The sequence below is a fragment of the Brachyhypopomus gauderio genome, unplaced genomic scaffold (genome assembly GCF_052324685.1).
Source record: "Brachyhypopomus gauderio isolate BG-103 unplaced genomic scaffold, BGAUD_0.2 sc43, whole genome shotgun sequence".
Lineage (NCBI taxonomy): Eukaryota > Metazoa > Chordata > Actinopteri > Gymnotiformes > Hypopomidae > Brachyhypopomus > Brachyhypopomus gauderio.
In genome coordinates this window covers 550,886-566,351 of record NW_027506869.1, presented here as the reverse complement: position 1 = coordinate 566,351, position 15,466 = coordinate 550,886, and the positions used below count along the sequence as shown (strand labels likewise).

General features: G+C 49.8%; 1 protein-coding gene across 4 annotated transcripts in view; it reads right to left on the bottom strand.

Moving 5' to 3' along the window:
* The window catches only part of prkn (parkin RBR E3 ubiquitin protein ligase), a 71,588-nt gene that overhangs the window by 17,457 nt on the left and 38,665 nt on the right, over window positions 1-15,466 (bottom strand). For all 4 annotated transcript variants that reach the window (XR_013123078.1, XR_013123077.1, XM_076985645.1 and 1 more), the window contains exons 8-9: window positions 4,131-4,192; window positions 2,331-2,480 (exon numbers count right to left, since the gene is read on the bottom strand). Coding sequence is in view for 2 of the 4 variants with exons in the window: in XM_076985645.1 (XP_076841760.1) it covers window positions 2,331-2,480; window positions 4,131-4,192 (212 nt within the window). In the remaining 2 variants the exon portion in view is untranslated. The remainder of the gene's footprint in view (window positions 1-2,330; window positions 2,481-4,130; window positions 4,193-15,466) is intronic.

Sequence of the window (15,466 nt, the reverse complement as noted above, 5' to 3'; positions counted from 1 at the left end):
CACAAGCTCAGAATACAGTTTTCCATATGAAAATTAATGAAAATAATTCCCCCCACCCCCCCCCACCCCCCTCAACAACTTTCGTTCGTGCTTGCCCACCCCAATTACACTTTGGCTATAAAAACTGCCGGCTGCATCCGCCACTGCCTCATACAGCCAATGTTTACATTACAAACGTGTAAAAGGACAATTATATAATGAGCTGTCAGTTGTGTCTGCCAAACGTGTGGACATTTCAGCCTACAAGAACTCAACATCAAATTTGAGGAAACACGATGCGATAAGTTTGCCGTATGTATAATTTTGTGTAATGCTATATCTGAGGTATACGTTTGTATGATGTAATTATTAAATGTAACGCAGTGCAATACTAAAAACCAATTCACACTCTGAGTGTACACACTAGCAATATATGATGATTTAGTTGAACCAAAGTTTGCTACAAATTGTAGTTGTCAAGTTGTAGCTACACGTATTGGCTGACGGTCTCATCAGTTAGTGCCTTTGTGGAACACATTACAGTTACACAGGAATAATAATTAATAACAAACAAAAATACTAATTATTTATAATAAATAAATTTTATATACTATATTTATTTATAATAAATTATTTTTGTTATCATTAAAAGTCATTGTTTCCAGTAATTCAATTTCCCATTGTGACGCTAGGCGGCGGCAGATGGATGAGACACAGAGTCCTTGTTGCGACAGACGTCACTTTTATTTCCACACTTGGATTGTGCAATAGCGCACGATAAACACTCAAACATACAACGCAACGTGCAGACTTAGACGACGAGCACAGGACACTGTGCGAGCGCACATTAAATAGACAAACCACATTAGCCCCACGTGATTACGAGACGAGTCACAGGTAAGACAGATTATCACACGACAAAACCCTAACCACGGAGATCCACTGACGCAGACAAAGCACGTGGACAACGTTAACACACGCCCAAAAGGGAGGGGCCGGGGTCCTCAACGTGACACCCATGATGTAATTTATTGACACGAGACAGTACTCATGCATTTACTCACTACTTGAGTAGCTTTTAATCAAAGTACTTTTTTACTTTTACTCAAGTAAATTGTTGGATGCGTACTTTTACTTTTACTTGAGCAACATTTGGTTCAAGTAACAGTACTTTTACTTGAGTAAAATTGTTGAATACTCTACCCACCTCTGGTGTGTATGTGTGAATGTGTGTATATGGTACATGTTGCTCAGAGTGGCACCAACGCAACAGCAAACACCAACACTCCAACTGAATAGGTACTCTTCACCATGCTAACTGTACTCTCATACTCCGAGTCCTCTACTCTCTCATACTCTGAGTCCTCTACTCTCTCATACTCAGAATCCTCTATTCTCTCATACTGAGTCCTCTACTCTCTCATACTCTGAGTCCTCTATTCTCTCATACTCAGAATCCTCTACTCTCTCATACTCTGAGTCTTCTACTCTCTCATACTCTGAGTCCTCTACTCTCTCATACTCTGAGTCTTCTACTCTCTCATACTCTGAGTCCTCTACTCTCTCATGACTTACACATTCATGTTTTACAAAATGCTCTGAAATTTTCATTTGTTCGCATGACACTGCAGGGTAATCAACTTAGATTAATAGATTAATTAGCATTCCACATATGCAATATCAGTTGTTTAATAACCTAGCTTCACACTTGTCGACACACCCCCCCACCCCCCCTGCAGGTTTTCTAGGTGTGCCACCATTCCCTGGGGCCTCCCATACAAAGTGTTGAAGAATCAGATCAACCGAGCAGAGAGGAGAACAGGAGAGGAGCCCTCCTCCCTCTCCTCAGCACCACCCCCCATCCCCACCCCCACCCCCGTGATGATGATGTTTGTATTTGCAAACATGTAATCAGTCAGCGCTAATGGCTGCACAACTGCACTAATCTTTAATCGACTGGCTAATTACAAAACATCATGCAAATGGCGTGGCAATTACGTCTCAATCGCACCGTGATTGGACGACGCCGTGGAAACGGGAGGCAGAGGCTGAGGCCGACGGGCGTCTCACGCGGAGATGGAGCCGTAAGGGGGGCGGGGGTCATCAGAGGTCGGGGCCGGGAAGCCGAGGTTGTTAGCGATCAGATTGATGGCTGCGTTAGCAGTTTGCAGGCCAGTGGACTCTGCTCTGCTCTCCTAACACACGAGGCACAGTCCTTTTCATCTGGGCCCTGCACTGCGACAGGCAACAACTGGTCCCAGATCAGAGCTCTTGGATATGACAGGGCTGTGTGTGTGTGTGTGTGTGTGTGTGTGTGCTAATAAGAGGTTAGGCGGAGGTGCGAGACTCACCCCGCAGCCCAGGCCGTCCCCCCGCTCACACTGGACCCTGCGCTGGCCCTGATCGGGGAGCAGGCCGGCACCACAGCCTGGAGCTGGGCACAGTACACCCCCCATCTGCAGCAGGCACTCCTCCGCTGCATAGCGCTGGTACCGCTCGTACTGAGAGAGAGAGAGAGAGAGAGAGAGAGAGAGAGGAATTATCGACCCTCACAGTGACTGTTATACGTGTGCAGTGCACACATTACGAGGGGTTCTTCCACACTCTCCTCACAGGAAGTAGCAATTTTCCAGCTCAGAGCAAAATGCTGTCATGTGGTGCATGGCAATGCCAGGACAGCAGTGAAACCCTGACATTACAGACAGAGATGGAACCGGCCACATTTGAGGCCTCCCTGTACCTGACCCCATGACCCCTCCCACCACAACGTGCAATCACCCCGACACTGTGGCAAATACGGACGGTGAGCTGTGGAGGCCGGCCGGTCGGACACCAGGGGGCGTGTCGGCCAGCTTCGGTTCCTGACCAGCTCTCAGGGTCCAGCGAGGTCGTTACTGACATGGTCCCGTCCTCTAGCGGTGAGTTCACCGCCACGCCACAGTTTTCTTTCTCAGACCGCTGCCAAATGAACATTTTGCACTAGAGGGTTAAGAGAAGTCTAGAAGGAAAATGGGCATAACCCCAACATCACCAAAAGCAGAATGTACCAATGCAGAACGGCGAAACATCAAAGACTAATTTAATTTATTCAAAAAGTTTCCTACAAAAATCTTCCAGATAACCAAAAACATGTACAAACTAATTTAGAACTTTTCAAATGTCTTCAAAAACAAACAAAACCCACTTGATCATGAAATCACCCCCAGAGAATCAGCAGCTACACTCCAAGAAAGAACCTAAAACTTAAAATCAAAGAAAAGCACTGGATCAGGCATCTAAAAGACTACTAAAAGCTCTTTAGTCTGCTTGTTCAAGCTGGCCGCTTTCCTGAAGCATGAAACATGGAACTGATACCCCAGGTCTTTAAGAGTGGAGCCAAAATCAGACCCCAGCAGCTACTGGGGTCTTGGTGTGAACAGCATCTAGGGAAGGATTTCTGCTCCGCTACTAATGCCTGAAAACAAGCCTTCCTCATCAAATACGGTCTTGAGTAAAGGTCGCCGCACCACGGATCAAATTTGTATCCTACACACCTTCATCCAAGTAGAAAATCCACCATAACATTAAAGTATTTGCATACTGTGTATGTTTTTTTAAAAAGCTTTTGATTCTATTGGGCAGAGCAGGTTATTTGATCTGGTTCTGAAATGTGGTGTAGGAGATAATGTGTGCAGCGGCACCCAATCTATATATTTGAATAATAAATGTGGAACTGAACTTAGAAACAAAAGAAAAGAGGGAGAGGGTGGTCCCCAGGGGAGGGGGTGGTCCCCAGGGGAGAGGGTGGTCCCCAGGGGAGAGGGTGGTCCCCAGGGAGAGGGTGGTCCCCAGGGGAGAGGGTGGTCGTCTGGTCGAGGGTGGGATTTCTCCATGGAGAGAGCTTATTGAGTGGCATAGAGAAACAGCAGATGAACCAATTAAGAATCTGTCCGATTTCCCCCTGATTTCCCATGAGCTCTCTGGAAGACGGGAAAGGTACGTGGACTGTGTGTGTGTGTGTGTGTGTGTGTGTGTGAGCAGGAGCTATGATGGGATCCTGATAAGATCTGACAGCAGCAAGTTAATATGACTTAAATAAGAACATTGGCATTATTCAGTAACCAGAGAGCCGTCTGTGATCATACATTCAAACCTTAGAGTCTACAACCCACCTGATCGTCACCCAGGACCCGAAAATGATGAAGCTCCTTAATGAGAGAGTCCGGACATCCAGCTAGATGAAGAGAGGAAGAAGGGAAGAGAGGAAGAGAGGAAGAAGAAGGAAAACAGTCAGAAAAAGACAAAGAAAGCAAAACTATCCAAAGAGCCTGAAACACTTCTCAGTGTCATTCAAAGACTTAAAAAGGCCACACACACACACACACACACACACACACACACACACACACACACACACACACACACACACTCACAGCCGTGTGTCCAGGCTGCTGCAGAGTGTGTGGGTCCACAGACCCTTTATCTCAGGCCCAACAGCTCCCTCAAACACAAACACCTCCCATTTCAAACTCCTCCAGAGATCTGCGCACTGTAAATAACTGGAGATGAATGTGTGTGTGTGTGTGTGTGTTTGTGTGTGTGTGTGTGTGTGTGTGTGTGTGTGTGTGTGTGTGTGTGTGTGTGTGTGTGTGTGTGTGTGTGTGTGAGAGTATGGGTGTGTGTGTGTGTGTGTGGATGCGGGTGTGTGTGTGAGTGTGTGGGTGTGTGTGTGTGGATGTGGGTGTGTGTGAGTGCATGGGAGAGTATGGGTGTGTGTGTGGAAGCGGGTGTGTGTGTGTGGGTGTGTGAGGGTGTGAGAGTGTGTGTGTGTGTGTGTGTGTGTAAAGGAGTTGTCCTCTACTCTTTATCAAGCCACTCTGTAATGATATGGTTACTCTTACAGGCAAATACTACACTCTGAAACAAAGAAGAGAAAAAACAGACACCAATTACCTCTCTGGAGATTAATGACTCCTCTGTCATGTGTACACACACACGTACACACACATATTCATAAATTCTTTGTCTTCTCTATAAATAAGCACTGAAGGGAATATTATGGTTTAAAGTACTCTGAATGGCAAACTGTCTACATTGCCTACCAGCCTCCTTGATAATGAAACAGAGACCAGTGTAAAAGGAAACACTGACCACCACCCTTCTGAGCACTGGCCCCTCCCTTCTGAGTACTGACCCCCTCCCTTCTCACTTTCTGAGCACTGACCCCCTCCCTTCTGAGTACTGACCCCCTCCCTTCTCACTTTCTCAGCACTGACCCCCTCCCTTCTGAGCACTGACCCCCTCCCTTCTGAGTACTGACCCCCTCCCTTCTGAGTACTGACCCCCTCCCTTCTCACTTTCTCAGCACTGACCCCCTCCCTTCTGAGCACTGGCCCCTCCCTTCTGAGCAGACTCCTCCCATCTGAGCACTGACCGCCTCCCTTCTGAGTACTGACCCCCACCCTTCTGAGGACTGACCCCCACCCTTCTGAGCACTGCCGGCTCCCTTCTGAGTACTGACCCCCTCCCTTCTGAGTACTGACCCCCTCCCTTCTGAGCACTGCCGCCTCTCTTCTGAGTACTGATCCCCTCCCTTCTGAGTACTGACCCCCTCTCTTCTGAGTACTGACCGCCTCCCTTCTGAGCACTGACCACCACCCTACTGAGCACTGGCCCCTCCCTTCTGAGCACTGGCCCCTCCCTTCTAAGTACTGGCCCCTCCCTTCTAAGCACTGGCCCCTCCCTTCCAAAAGACCAGTGTTCGTCAGTGGCATTTGCTCACACCATGGACTCATGGACTTGCAGAGAACAGTGTAGTTGGCGTAGCAGTGTCTGGGAGGAACCACGTCCCCAACCCACCCATCCGCCCCACGGGCCTGCAGAATGCTAATGCCTCTAATCTCCCTCCGGGGCCACTAACGCACACTCCAACTCCCTTTTCTTATGCAAATAACGGTAGCGCGCTAATCGCACCTGAGGACTCTGCCACCGGTAGCAAATATTAAACGGGACGGGGGGCTGAGGGCCCAACTCACATTTGTCGAAAAGTAATTAAAGATACAGACCATTGCAGAATGTCATGATGTTACCATGGCAATGTGAGCAGTCCAAGCAAAGAGGTTGAAGTGGGAAAGGTAGATGGACAGGTAGAGAGAGAAAGAGAGAGAGAGAGAGATGGAGACAGAAACACAGACAGGGCTAGAGATGAGTGTGTTAAGGTAGGTAGAGAGAGAGGAAGAGAGAGAGAGATCGAGACAGGTAGAGAGAGAGACAGGTAGTGTGGGGGGTGTGGGGGGTGTGAGGGGGTGTGAGGGGGTGTGGGGGGTGTGAGGGGGTGCCGGGGGTGTGGGGGGGGCTCACCGGGGCACGAGTGCCGCCGCCCCACTCAGCACCGCGGACGGCCAAAGGACAGTGTTGGACAGGATGACATCACATCCGACCCGTTACTGCACCGTGTTCAGTAGAGGTCTGTATGTCCTTATCACACTGTCCTTTATATTCCTTTAAATCCTGTATTTGATTTGGAAGGGGGGGTATTTTTTTCAGTCTAATTTATGAAGCCCAACAATGAGGGATCATTGTGCGTTTCAAGTTGTTGTCACCGGTTGCTCAATTAGATAAATCTACTAGCCTGGTGCAATATAGGACTAGTGAGGAACCTAAACCACCTAAATAACAGCTGGGGTTCCCTCTCACCACAGAAGCTCACAAGATTAAACGATTAAAGGGAACATTTTGACCTTAAGTGAAAATCTTAATTTCTGCTTTACTGTGGTAAATCGGGCTACAGTCCCTCAAACCCAACACTCAAACCCAACACTCAACAACAAATGAGGCGACTTGCTGTGGAAAGTTAGTTAGTTCTCATTTTCTCGTCATGAACTCCAGAGGATCCACCATCTGCTGCGGCGAGACGAAACGTCCACTGAGAGACGACCGCACTGCGACAGAACACCTCCCCCCCCCCCACACACACACACACACCACACACACACACACACACACACACACACACACACACACACACACACCCGGCCTGCGCCACTTCCTGCCAGTTACACGCCCTACCGCACGAGCCGTACAATTTTGGGTATGCGACCCTGCGTGGAGGCGTGGCTACCTGTTACCACAGCAGCCGCAGGACGGAAACACCCTGCTGAGGCGTCCGCCGCGCTCCACAAGGACACGGGGAGAGAACGGGGGACGGGAAGCAAGATTAAACACACACACACACACACACACACACACACACACACACACACACACACAGTGAGAGGTATAATGACGAGTGTGTCTGGATGCCGCTCGTGTAGTTGTTTCTTCTGTTTAATTACTAGTCAGTGCCTTGCTGGTAGGGCGGAACCGGCCGTATAGAGACTCCTGCAGACGGGCCCAGCTGTTTGACTAATGCTCATGAAATGGGTTCGGAAATTAAACCAGTGGGTCTCCCTCATTTCTAATACTACTGCAGCCCGGGAGGGGTGCAGAGTTTACGGTCATATAACACGTCTGCAAAAGCCGACGTTATGAGCCGAAGATCATTTGGCCCGGGAGCAGTGCGTGAGTACCTTTCACAACAGCCAGTGCAACAGTGCAGCGAAACGTAAAGTAACGGCAGAGTAACATCTCCGAATCGCTCCCATTTATACACTGCAATTATTTTACAAGCCATGAGTCAGCCAGACGAGCCTCGCCAATGAGTCAGAACACGAAGAGTGTCCCTGCGTGGGCTCGCAGCCCCACCCACTCCCTGCCCCGCCCACTCCCTGCCCCGCCCACCCCCACACAGCCCCTCCCGCTCTTAGATATCCCTCATTAACGCTTAGTCATGAGCACAGCCGGAGGGGCCACTCCTAATGGAGCTGAGGGGTGCGTCAGGCACGGGGAGAGAGGGAGGGAGGGAGAGAGAGAGAGAAGGGTGAGAGGGAGAGAGAAAAACAGGAAGTGGGGAGAGTAGGAAAAGAAGTAGAAGTAAGAAAGCACGAGAAAGGAGGGTAAGTGAGAGGGAAGAGGGAGACAAGGAGGAAAGAAGAGAGAGAGAGAGAGAGAGAGAGAGAGAGAGGAAGAGAAAGGCACAGAGGCAGAGACAGAGAGGGAGAAAGAAGAAGAGAGAGGGAGACATGGGAGAGAGGGTAAGAGGAAAGAGAGGGAAAGAGAATGAAAGAAGAAGGGCAGAGAGAGAGAGAGAGAGAGAGAGAGAGAGAGAGAGAGAGAGAGCGAGAGAAGCCTTAATCCAGAGACAGGAGCAGTTGCTCCGGCCAGCATCGGCACCGAGTGTCTGAACTTCAGTGCAGAGCAGTGTTAGCCTCACAGAGGAGGCCCACCAGACACTAACCATCTACACAGTGAGGAGCCCCGGGCCCACAGTCCCATCAGCTTGACACACTCCCAATGAGGAGACATGGCCGCCATTAGCACTCTGGCAGGCGGGGTCGTCATCTATTACACCAGTACGGCGAGCGCACCAGTGTTTGTTCTGCTGGACCGCGGTGCTTGCTGTTATTCAGCGGGGCCATCAGAGACGCGAGACCCAGTCTCGGTCATCGCCCGCCCACAGCCTCATGAACTCCGATGGCCAGATACCGGGCCGAGGTCACTGATGTGGGAGCGTCAGCGCCTGACACGGCAGCTCTGACAGGCCTTTGTTGTTTTTACAGCGACTTAACGCGGTGATGGTGGTGGTGGTGGTGGTGGTGTGTGTGCTGTATTTTGAAGGGTCAATTTGGGTGGATGCGTGTTGCCACACCAATAGTCTTATTGCTGGGCAGCGTTTGTTTTTGTTTTGTCTGTTTGTTTTTTATCCAAGACAACGTGCCCAAATTAGCATTTGAAAGTCCAATCAAAAAGCCCTTAAAGTATGCGTAATTATGCAGACAATCAAGACTCCACCTCCACTCCACCCATCTTCCCACCCCACCCACGCTGCCTGGATCTGGGTGGGGGATTAAAGTCAGAGTCAGCACCCCTGATATTTTCAATAAGAATAAATGAGAAACGAAAGGCGTGCTGGCCACACGGCTCTTGTGTTGCCATCAAACCGCTGGGCGGCCCTGTTCATTAACCAGCTTCCCCCAATCAGGCCACGGCCGGCCGTTAGCTCACCGACCGAGGCACTGGATGAAAAAACCCAGGTGCCCATGAAAACACCCGGGTTCTACCACCCAGATGACAGTTAAAGCAATTCTGATCTTTCTGAGCCCATATAAAAACGCCCCTGCACGCCCTCGGGGCATCTGTTCTGAACGACCATCCTGGACAGATGGTTCCGTAGCACTAAGAGAGCGTGGGGGGTGTGTGTGGACGACTAAAGCACTGAAACTGTGTTTTCTCAACAGGACACAAACGTCCCCTTCCAACGCCAACGAGAGGCGATAATCCTGACAGGTGCTTACCTGTCGGTCGAAGGGCGACCCGGGATCTGGTGCAGACCTGCTTCCGGAAGGTTCCGCTGCCTTTAACCGCTGAGGCGCGCCACATGGGACCATATGGAAAAGTGACCCCAGGGCCCCACCCCACACCACCCCACACCCCACACCACCCCACACCACACCACACCACACCACACCACCCCACACCACACCACCCCACACCACCCCACACCACACCACACCACCCCACACCACCCCACACCACCCTGCCCCACACCCCACACCACCCCACACCACCCCACACCACACCACCCCACTCCACCCTGCCCCACACCCCACCACCCCACACCACCCTGCCCCACACCCCACCACCCCACACCACCCTGCCGCACCCCACACCACCCCACACCACCCTGCCCCACACCCCACCACCCCACACCACCCTGCCCCACACCCCACCACCCCACACCACCCTGCCGCACCCCACACCACCCCACACCACCCTGCCCCTCCGCACGTGAGTCCTGCTGAAATTAATGAGTGCAACACGCTGCTGGATTTCAGGTGGTGGGAAACGTGTGCACACTTTTCCCACACGTGCACACGTGAACGGCACAGCTCTGTTTTTATAAGGCTCTGCAGCCCGTCTGCGTTACGGAAGTTATGGGCTAAAAGTTGACCTTCTCTTCAAAGAGCGGCTATTTCTGGGTAGAGTTTTACAAGGCCCTGCCATGTAGAGGGGAAAGGGATGAGAGAGAGAGAGAGAGAGAGAGAGAGAGAGAGAGAGAGAGAGAGAGAGAGAGAGAGAGAGAGAGAGAGGGTGAGCAGACAGAATGAAACCTAACGGGCCGGTTAATAATCCCCCAGCTAGCGAAGGCTGATTTTAAGGCCCTGTGCATGTGATTAAGATCTCAGCAGGAACGAGACCAGAGACCTCTACTTCTTGAAGATGGAGAGACACACACCCGGAGCAGGAAGAGAGCCGGAGAGAACGGGGTGGGGTGCAGAGGGAAGGTCATACAGAAGCTCCTGCTCTAGGAGGGAGTTCATTCTCCCGCATGCATGATGTTCTCTCTCTCCCTCTCTCTCTCTCTCTCTCTCTCTCTCTCTCTCTCTCTCTCTCTCTCTCTCTCTCGGCTTGTTAAAGACAGCGGTCCATCAGGTCAGGCTTGTGACAAATCACTTCCATTAATCCCGCCCCCCTCCACTTTACACACGGGTGGTGCTGACAGGCTGGCTAGCTTCATCTCACAACACTAATGGCCCACACACACACACACACACACACACACACACACACACACTCACACACACACAAGCGCAGTGGTGCGTGGCAGGGGTGAGGAGCGGGTACACAGACAGGAACGAGGCAGAGGGAGCGGACGGACTTCTCTGGAGGGAGGGGAGACCCTGGGGGTCAGGGCTGTGGGATCTGCTGGAGGAAATTCCCACACGTGCACACGCGAGCGTGCACACACTCCGGTGAGGACACGACACACACTTTACAGCACAAGAATGAAAATGAAAAAACAAGAATGAAATTCCTTATGGTGTGCCGTTCTGGGTAAACCAGTAAAGGCAACACACACACACACACACACACACACACACACACACACACACACACACACACACACACACACACACACACACACAGGAGAAGCAACATCAGGGATGTGGAGGTGCTAGAATGCTCCCATGGGCCAGGAGGGGGGAGGGTCCCAGGGGCCACCTGGAGGAGAGGACCCAGCTCAGACGTTCACACACGCTCACATGGCGCAAGGCCCACTCCGTGGGCAGAGTCGAGCTGTTTCCATGGCGATACACCCAGCGAGAACCGACTGCCTCTACTTCAAAGGCGGAGGGACTTAAAAGTGCTGCAGCACTGGAGAGGAGACGAGAGTGAGACGAGAGTGAGACAGAGAGTGAGACAGAGAGTGAGACACAGGGAGGTAGGGACAGAGAGGGAGAGAGGAAAAGGGAGAGGAGAAGACAAAGTGAGAAAGTGTGAGAAAGAGAGAGAGAGAGAGAGGGAGTATCTTCTCTCGTCTCCTGATCTCAAAGCCCTTCACAAGGCTTTACCTTCACAGATCCTTCAGAACACACACCAGCATAAACACCGACCCACACCGCGCAGATGCCTCTCTCACGCTGAGCGCACATCTCCGGCTCCATCATGCTGCTGTAGGTGACGTGGCCCACAGAACCCACCTAAAGGTTGGGCAGCACGTCCTGGTACCACCCGGCTTTCCGTGAGGAACACAAACGCACGAAAACCCTGCAGGACCAGGGCAGCCAGTCTAAGGTCACATTTAATTGGATATATGGAGAAAATGGAAATGGAAAATAGTGCGCGCACACACACACACACACACACACACACGCGTTCTAAAAGCGCTGAGTCATCAGGCTACTCCAGGGTCCCACCACCTCCTCTCCTCCCCTGCGTATCCCTCCAACGTGACCCCTCCCCCTTGTCCTTCCACCCCACCACTCTGCAGTCTTCCTCTTCTCCTCTTCCTCACCCCCTCCTCCACCACGGAGACCACTGTGACTCCGTGTGCAGCACTTCTGGGACTAGCACTGGTGGGACAGGAGGAGGAGCACAACCCAGAAAAGTCTGTTACATAAAAAATGTGTGTGTGTGTGATACATATATATCAATATATATCTATACTGTGTATATATATATATATATATATATATATATATATATATATATATATATATATATATATATATATATATATATATATATATATATATATATATATATATATATATATACACACACACACACACACATACACACACAGGGGTTGTATAATGAAACTGAAACACCTGTCATTTTAGTGTGGGAGGTTTCATATACACACCCTGTATATGCACAGTGTGTTCAACCCCCTGCAGATTTAGCAGGTTTACACATTTGGAGTTAATTTGGCCCTGTGACATTTGGACTGTAGATCAGCCTGGACGTATGAAATTCACTGCAGCAAAAAAAGAATGTTATTTCTTTTTTTTTTATTTTTTAAATTGTGAAAAGTTTAAGCAGATGGTCAATTATCATTCAAACCCTCAAACCACCAGAATTCAGTTTGGTTTCTTCAAGCCCCGCCCCAAACGTGAAGAGCACTCATACATGGTCAACATGGGGAAGACTAAGGAGCATTCTAAGGTCATCAGAGACAAAATTGTCAAGGGCCACAAGTCTGGCAAGGGGTACAAAACTCTTTCCAAGGAGTTGGGCCTACCTGTCTCCACCGTTGGGAGCATTGTCCAGAAGTGGAAGGCTTATGGAACTAGCGTTAACCTTCCACGGTCTGGACAGCCTTTCAAAGCTTCCTCCCATGGCGAGGCCAGGCTTGTCCGAACGGTCAAGGAACCCAAGGACAACAAGGAGGGAGCTCCAGGAACATCTCATGGCTGGAGCTTCGGGAACATCTCATGTCCGGATGTCTAGGAAGATCTCATGGCGGTGGGGACATTGGTTTCAATCAGTACCATAAGCAACATACTCCACTGTAATGGTCTCCGTTCCAGGTGAGCCCGTAAGGTACCGTTACTTTCAAAGCGTCGTGTCAAGGCCCATCTACAGTTTCCTCATGATCACTTGGACTCTGAGGCAGACTGGTTCAAGGTTCTTTGGTCTGATGAGACCAAGATCGAGGTCTTTGGTGCCAACCACACCCAGGAAATTTGGCGACAGGATGGCACTGCATACAACCCCAAGAATACCATCCCTACAGCCAAGCATGTTGGTGGCAGCATCATGCTGTGGGGCTGCTTCTCAGCCAAGGGGCCCGGCCATCTGGTTGGCATCCATGAGAAGATGGATAACACAGTCTACATGGAGATTTTGGCCAAGAACCTCCGCTCCTCCATTAAGGATCTTAAGATGGGTCGTCAATGACCCCCAAGAACATGGCCTAGAAAACCAAAGCCTGGTTTAAGAGGGAAAAAATCAAGGCGTTGCAGTGGCCCAGTCAGTCTCCGGACCTTAACGCAACTGAAAACTTGTGGAAGGAGCTCAAAGTCCACGAGATACCCAAAGAACCTAGACAACCTGGAGAAGATCTGCATGGAGGAGTCAGGCAAGATTACTCCAGAGACCCGATCTCAGATCAGGTCTTATAAAAAATTATTAATAGCTGTAATTACAAACACGTTTTTTTTTTCACAAAATGTATGTTTAAAATGCATTATATTTTAACTGAGCAACTAAAATTTTTGGTTTGTAATATTTAGGCATCTGTTATTAAATGCTGCTCTTGTTCAAAGTTTGACGGCTCTAACTTATTTGTATCTTGTCAAATTTTCTAAATCTGCAGGGGGTTGAATACCATTTGGAGACACTGTGTATTTTATATTTATATTAGCTCTTCCTCTTTGCCATAATTGAAATGGAATGTGCAGGTTACGATGGAGCACGCTGGTCTCAATGTAAAAATCTGAAGTAAAACCCAAACAAACAGAGCAGGCAATGCTAATGAAGGGATTATAGGTCATCAGGCTGATGTCATTATTTGTCAACAATGAGCACTCCGCCACTGCGTCTCAGCAGGGCGCGTGCATATTTAAAAGACGTTAACGGTGGTAAACACCATTAGAAGGGCCGTGACAAGCCGGATGTTCGACTCGTCACCATGGGGGGTGTGGGGGTTATGGGGGGGGGGGGGGGGGGGCACGGCACCCTTTGGGCCTTTGACAGGAATACTGGGGAGAGCAGGGTTATACGTTTAGTGAACCCACGGTGCTCACACATGAGCAGACAATGCCGTGCAGCTCTGGGGTTATCGTTTGGTTGACTCAGACCACAGCATCCATAAGCTGGGAGAAATGTATCAAAGATGAGGCTTCCTGTAAGGGTATGTAAATGCCAGTAAATATCGTGACTTCGTGGTGAGAAGCACTCGACGAACCCGAGCTCATTTGGGTAATCTAAATTAAATCTCATATTTCCCACAATGCCGTGCAGAGTGTCCTCAGCAGCCCTTTCTGTGGACATGGTGAAAAACTGCATTCTGACCCTAACCAAATCATAACAAGCCTGAGGTAAATACGCCAACTAGGAAACCGTTTAATTGGCTGAGGTGTCAGTTTAATGTTGCCATGCGACAGATGCAGACGGGCGAGGGACGGTGGGAGACCGGAGTACGGTGGGGCCTTGCACACACACACACGCACACACACACACACACACGCACACACACACACACACACACACACACACACACACACACACACACACACACACACACACACACACACACACACACACACACACACACACACACAAACCCTCAGAATTACAACTCAATTTCCTCTTCAATAACTAGCAGAAAGAGATAACAAAAAAAGTGGCTTTTTCATAAAGAGAGGGGTCGACGAATCAATACTCATATAAAAGGCCGGTTAGTGTCTTCTCAGCAGACATGAGGCCATGCCATCTTTCACCGGGCCGCCTGCTGGTGGCCTGGGGCGGGACGCCTGGTGCTGATAAAGGGGGTGGAGACTACAGGGACGTGGGGGATGGCCGGTTGGATGTGGGTATGGGATCCAAATGTCATTTTTAACGTCCTTCACCAGCATGAAGGGCAACTGGCCAACAGGACAACAGCAGGATCGTGGATGGCGTATAAGAGCAACGCACGAGGGTGAAAGAGTGTAAGAAGAGGGAGTTCTCAGCTCCGTGGTATGAATGGACACTGCAGACTCAATGCGTCCTCTCGCTCTCCAGCTACAGACGCTTAATCAACTCCAGAACGCTGGACACCCGAGTTGGACGGGCGTGTGCAGTCCGTATTACTTTGATGATGACTCTGACGTCGCTATCAAACATCTAGATCTGGGCTGTCATCATATATGAAATTTTAAAGTGTTACATTTAGAGTTATGTTCTTAAAATGATCATTTGTTCCATCTTCAACTTTAATTGTGCCTTTCGGTTAATCGGTGGGTGAATCAGGACTCAGGATTCAGGAGTCAGTACTTTTCTCACTTTCTCCACAGAAAGGTCTACGCTTTCATTAAAGAGCCCTGCACACATATAGACTTCATTTCAAGGGCAAAAGTCTTTCAAGGTTTTTGCAATGAAGTCAGAAACAGCAAACAGTCTTTCTTTTAATGTCAAATAGTTC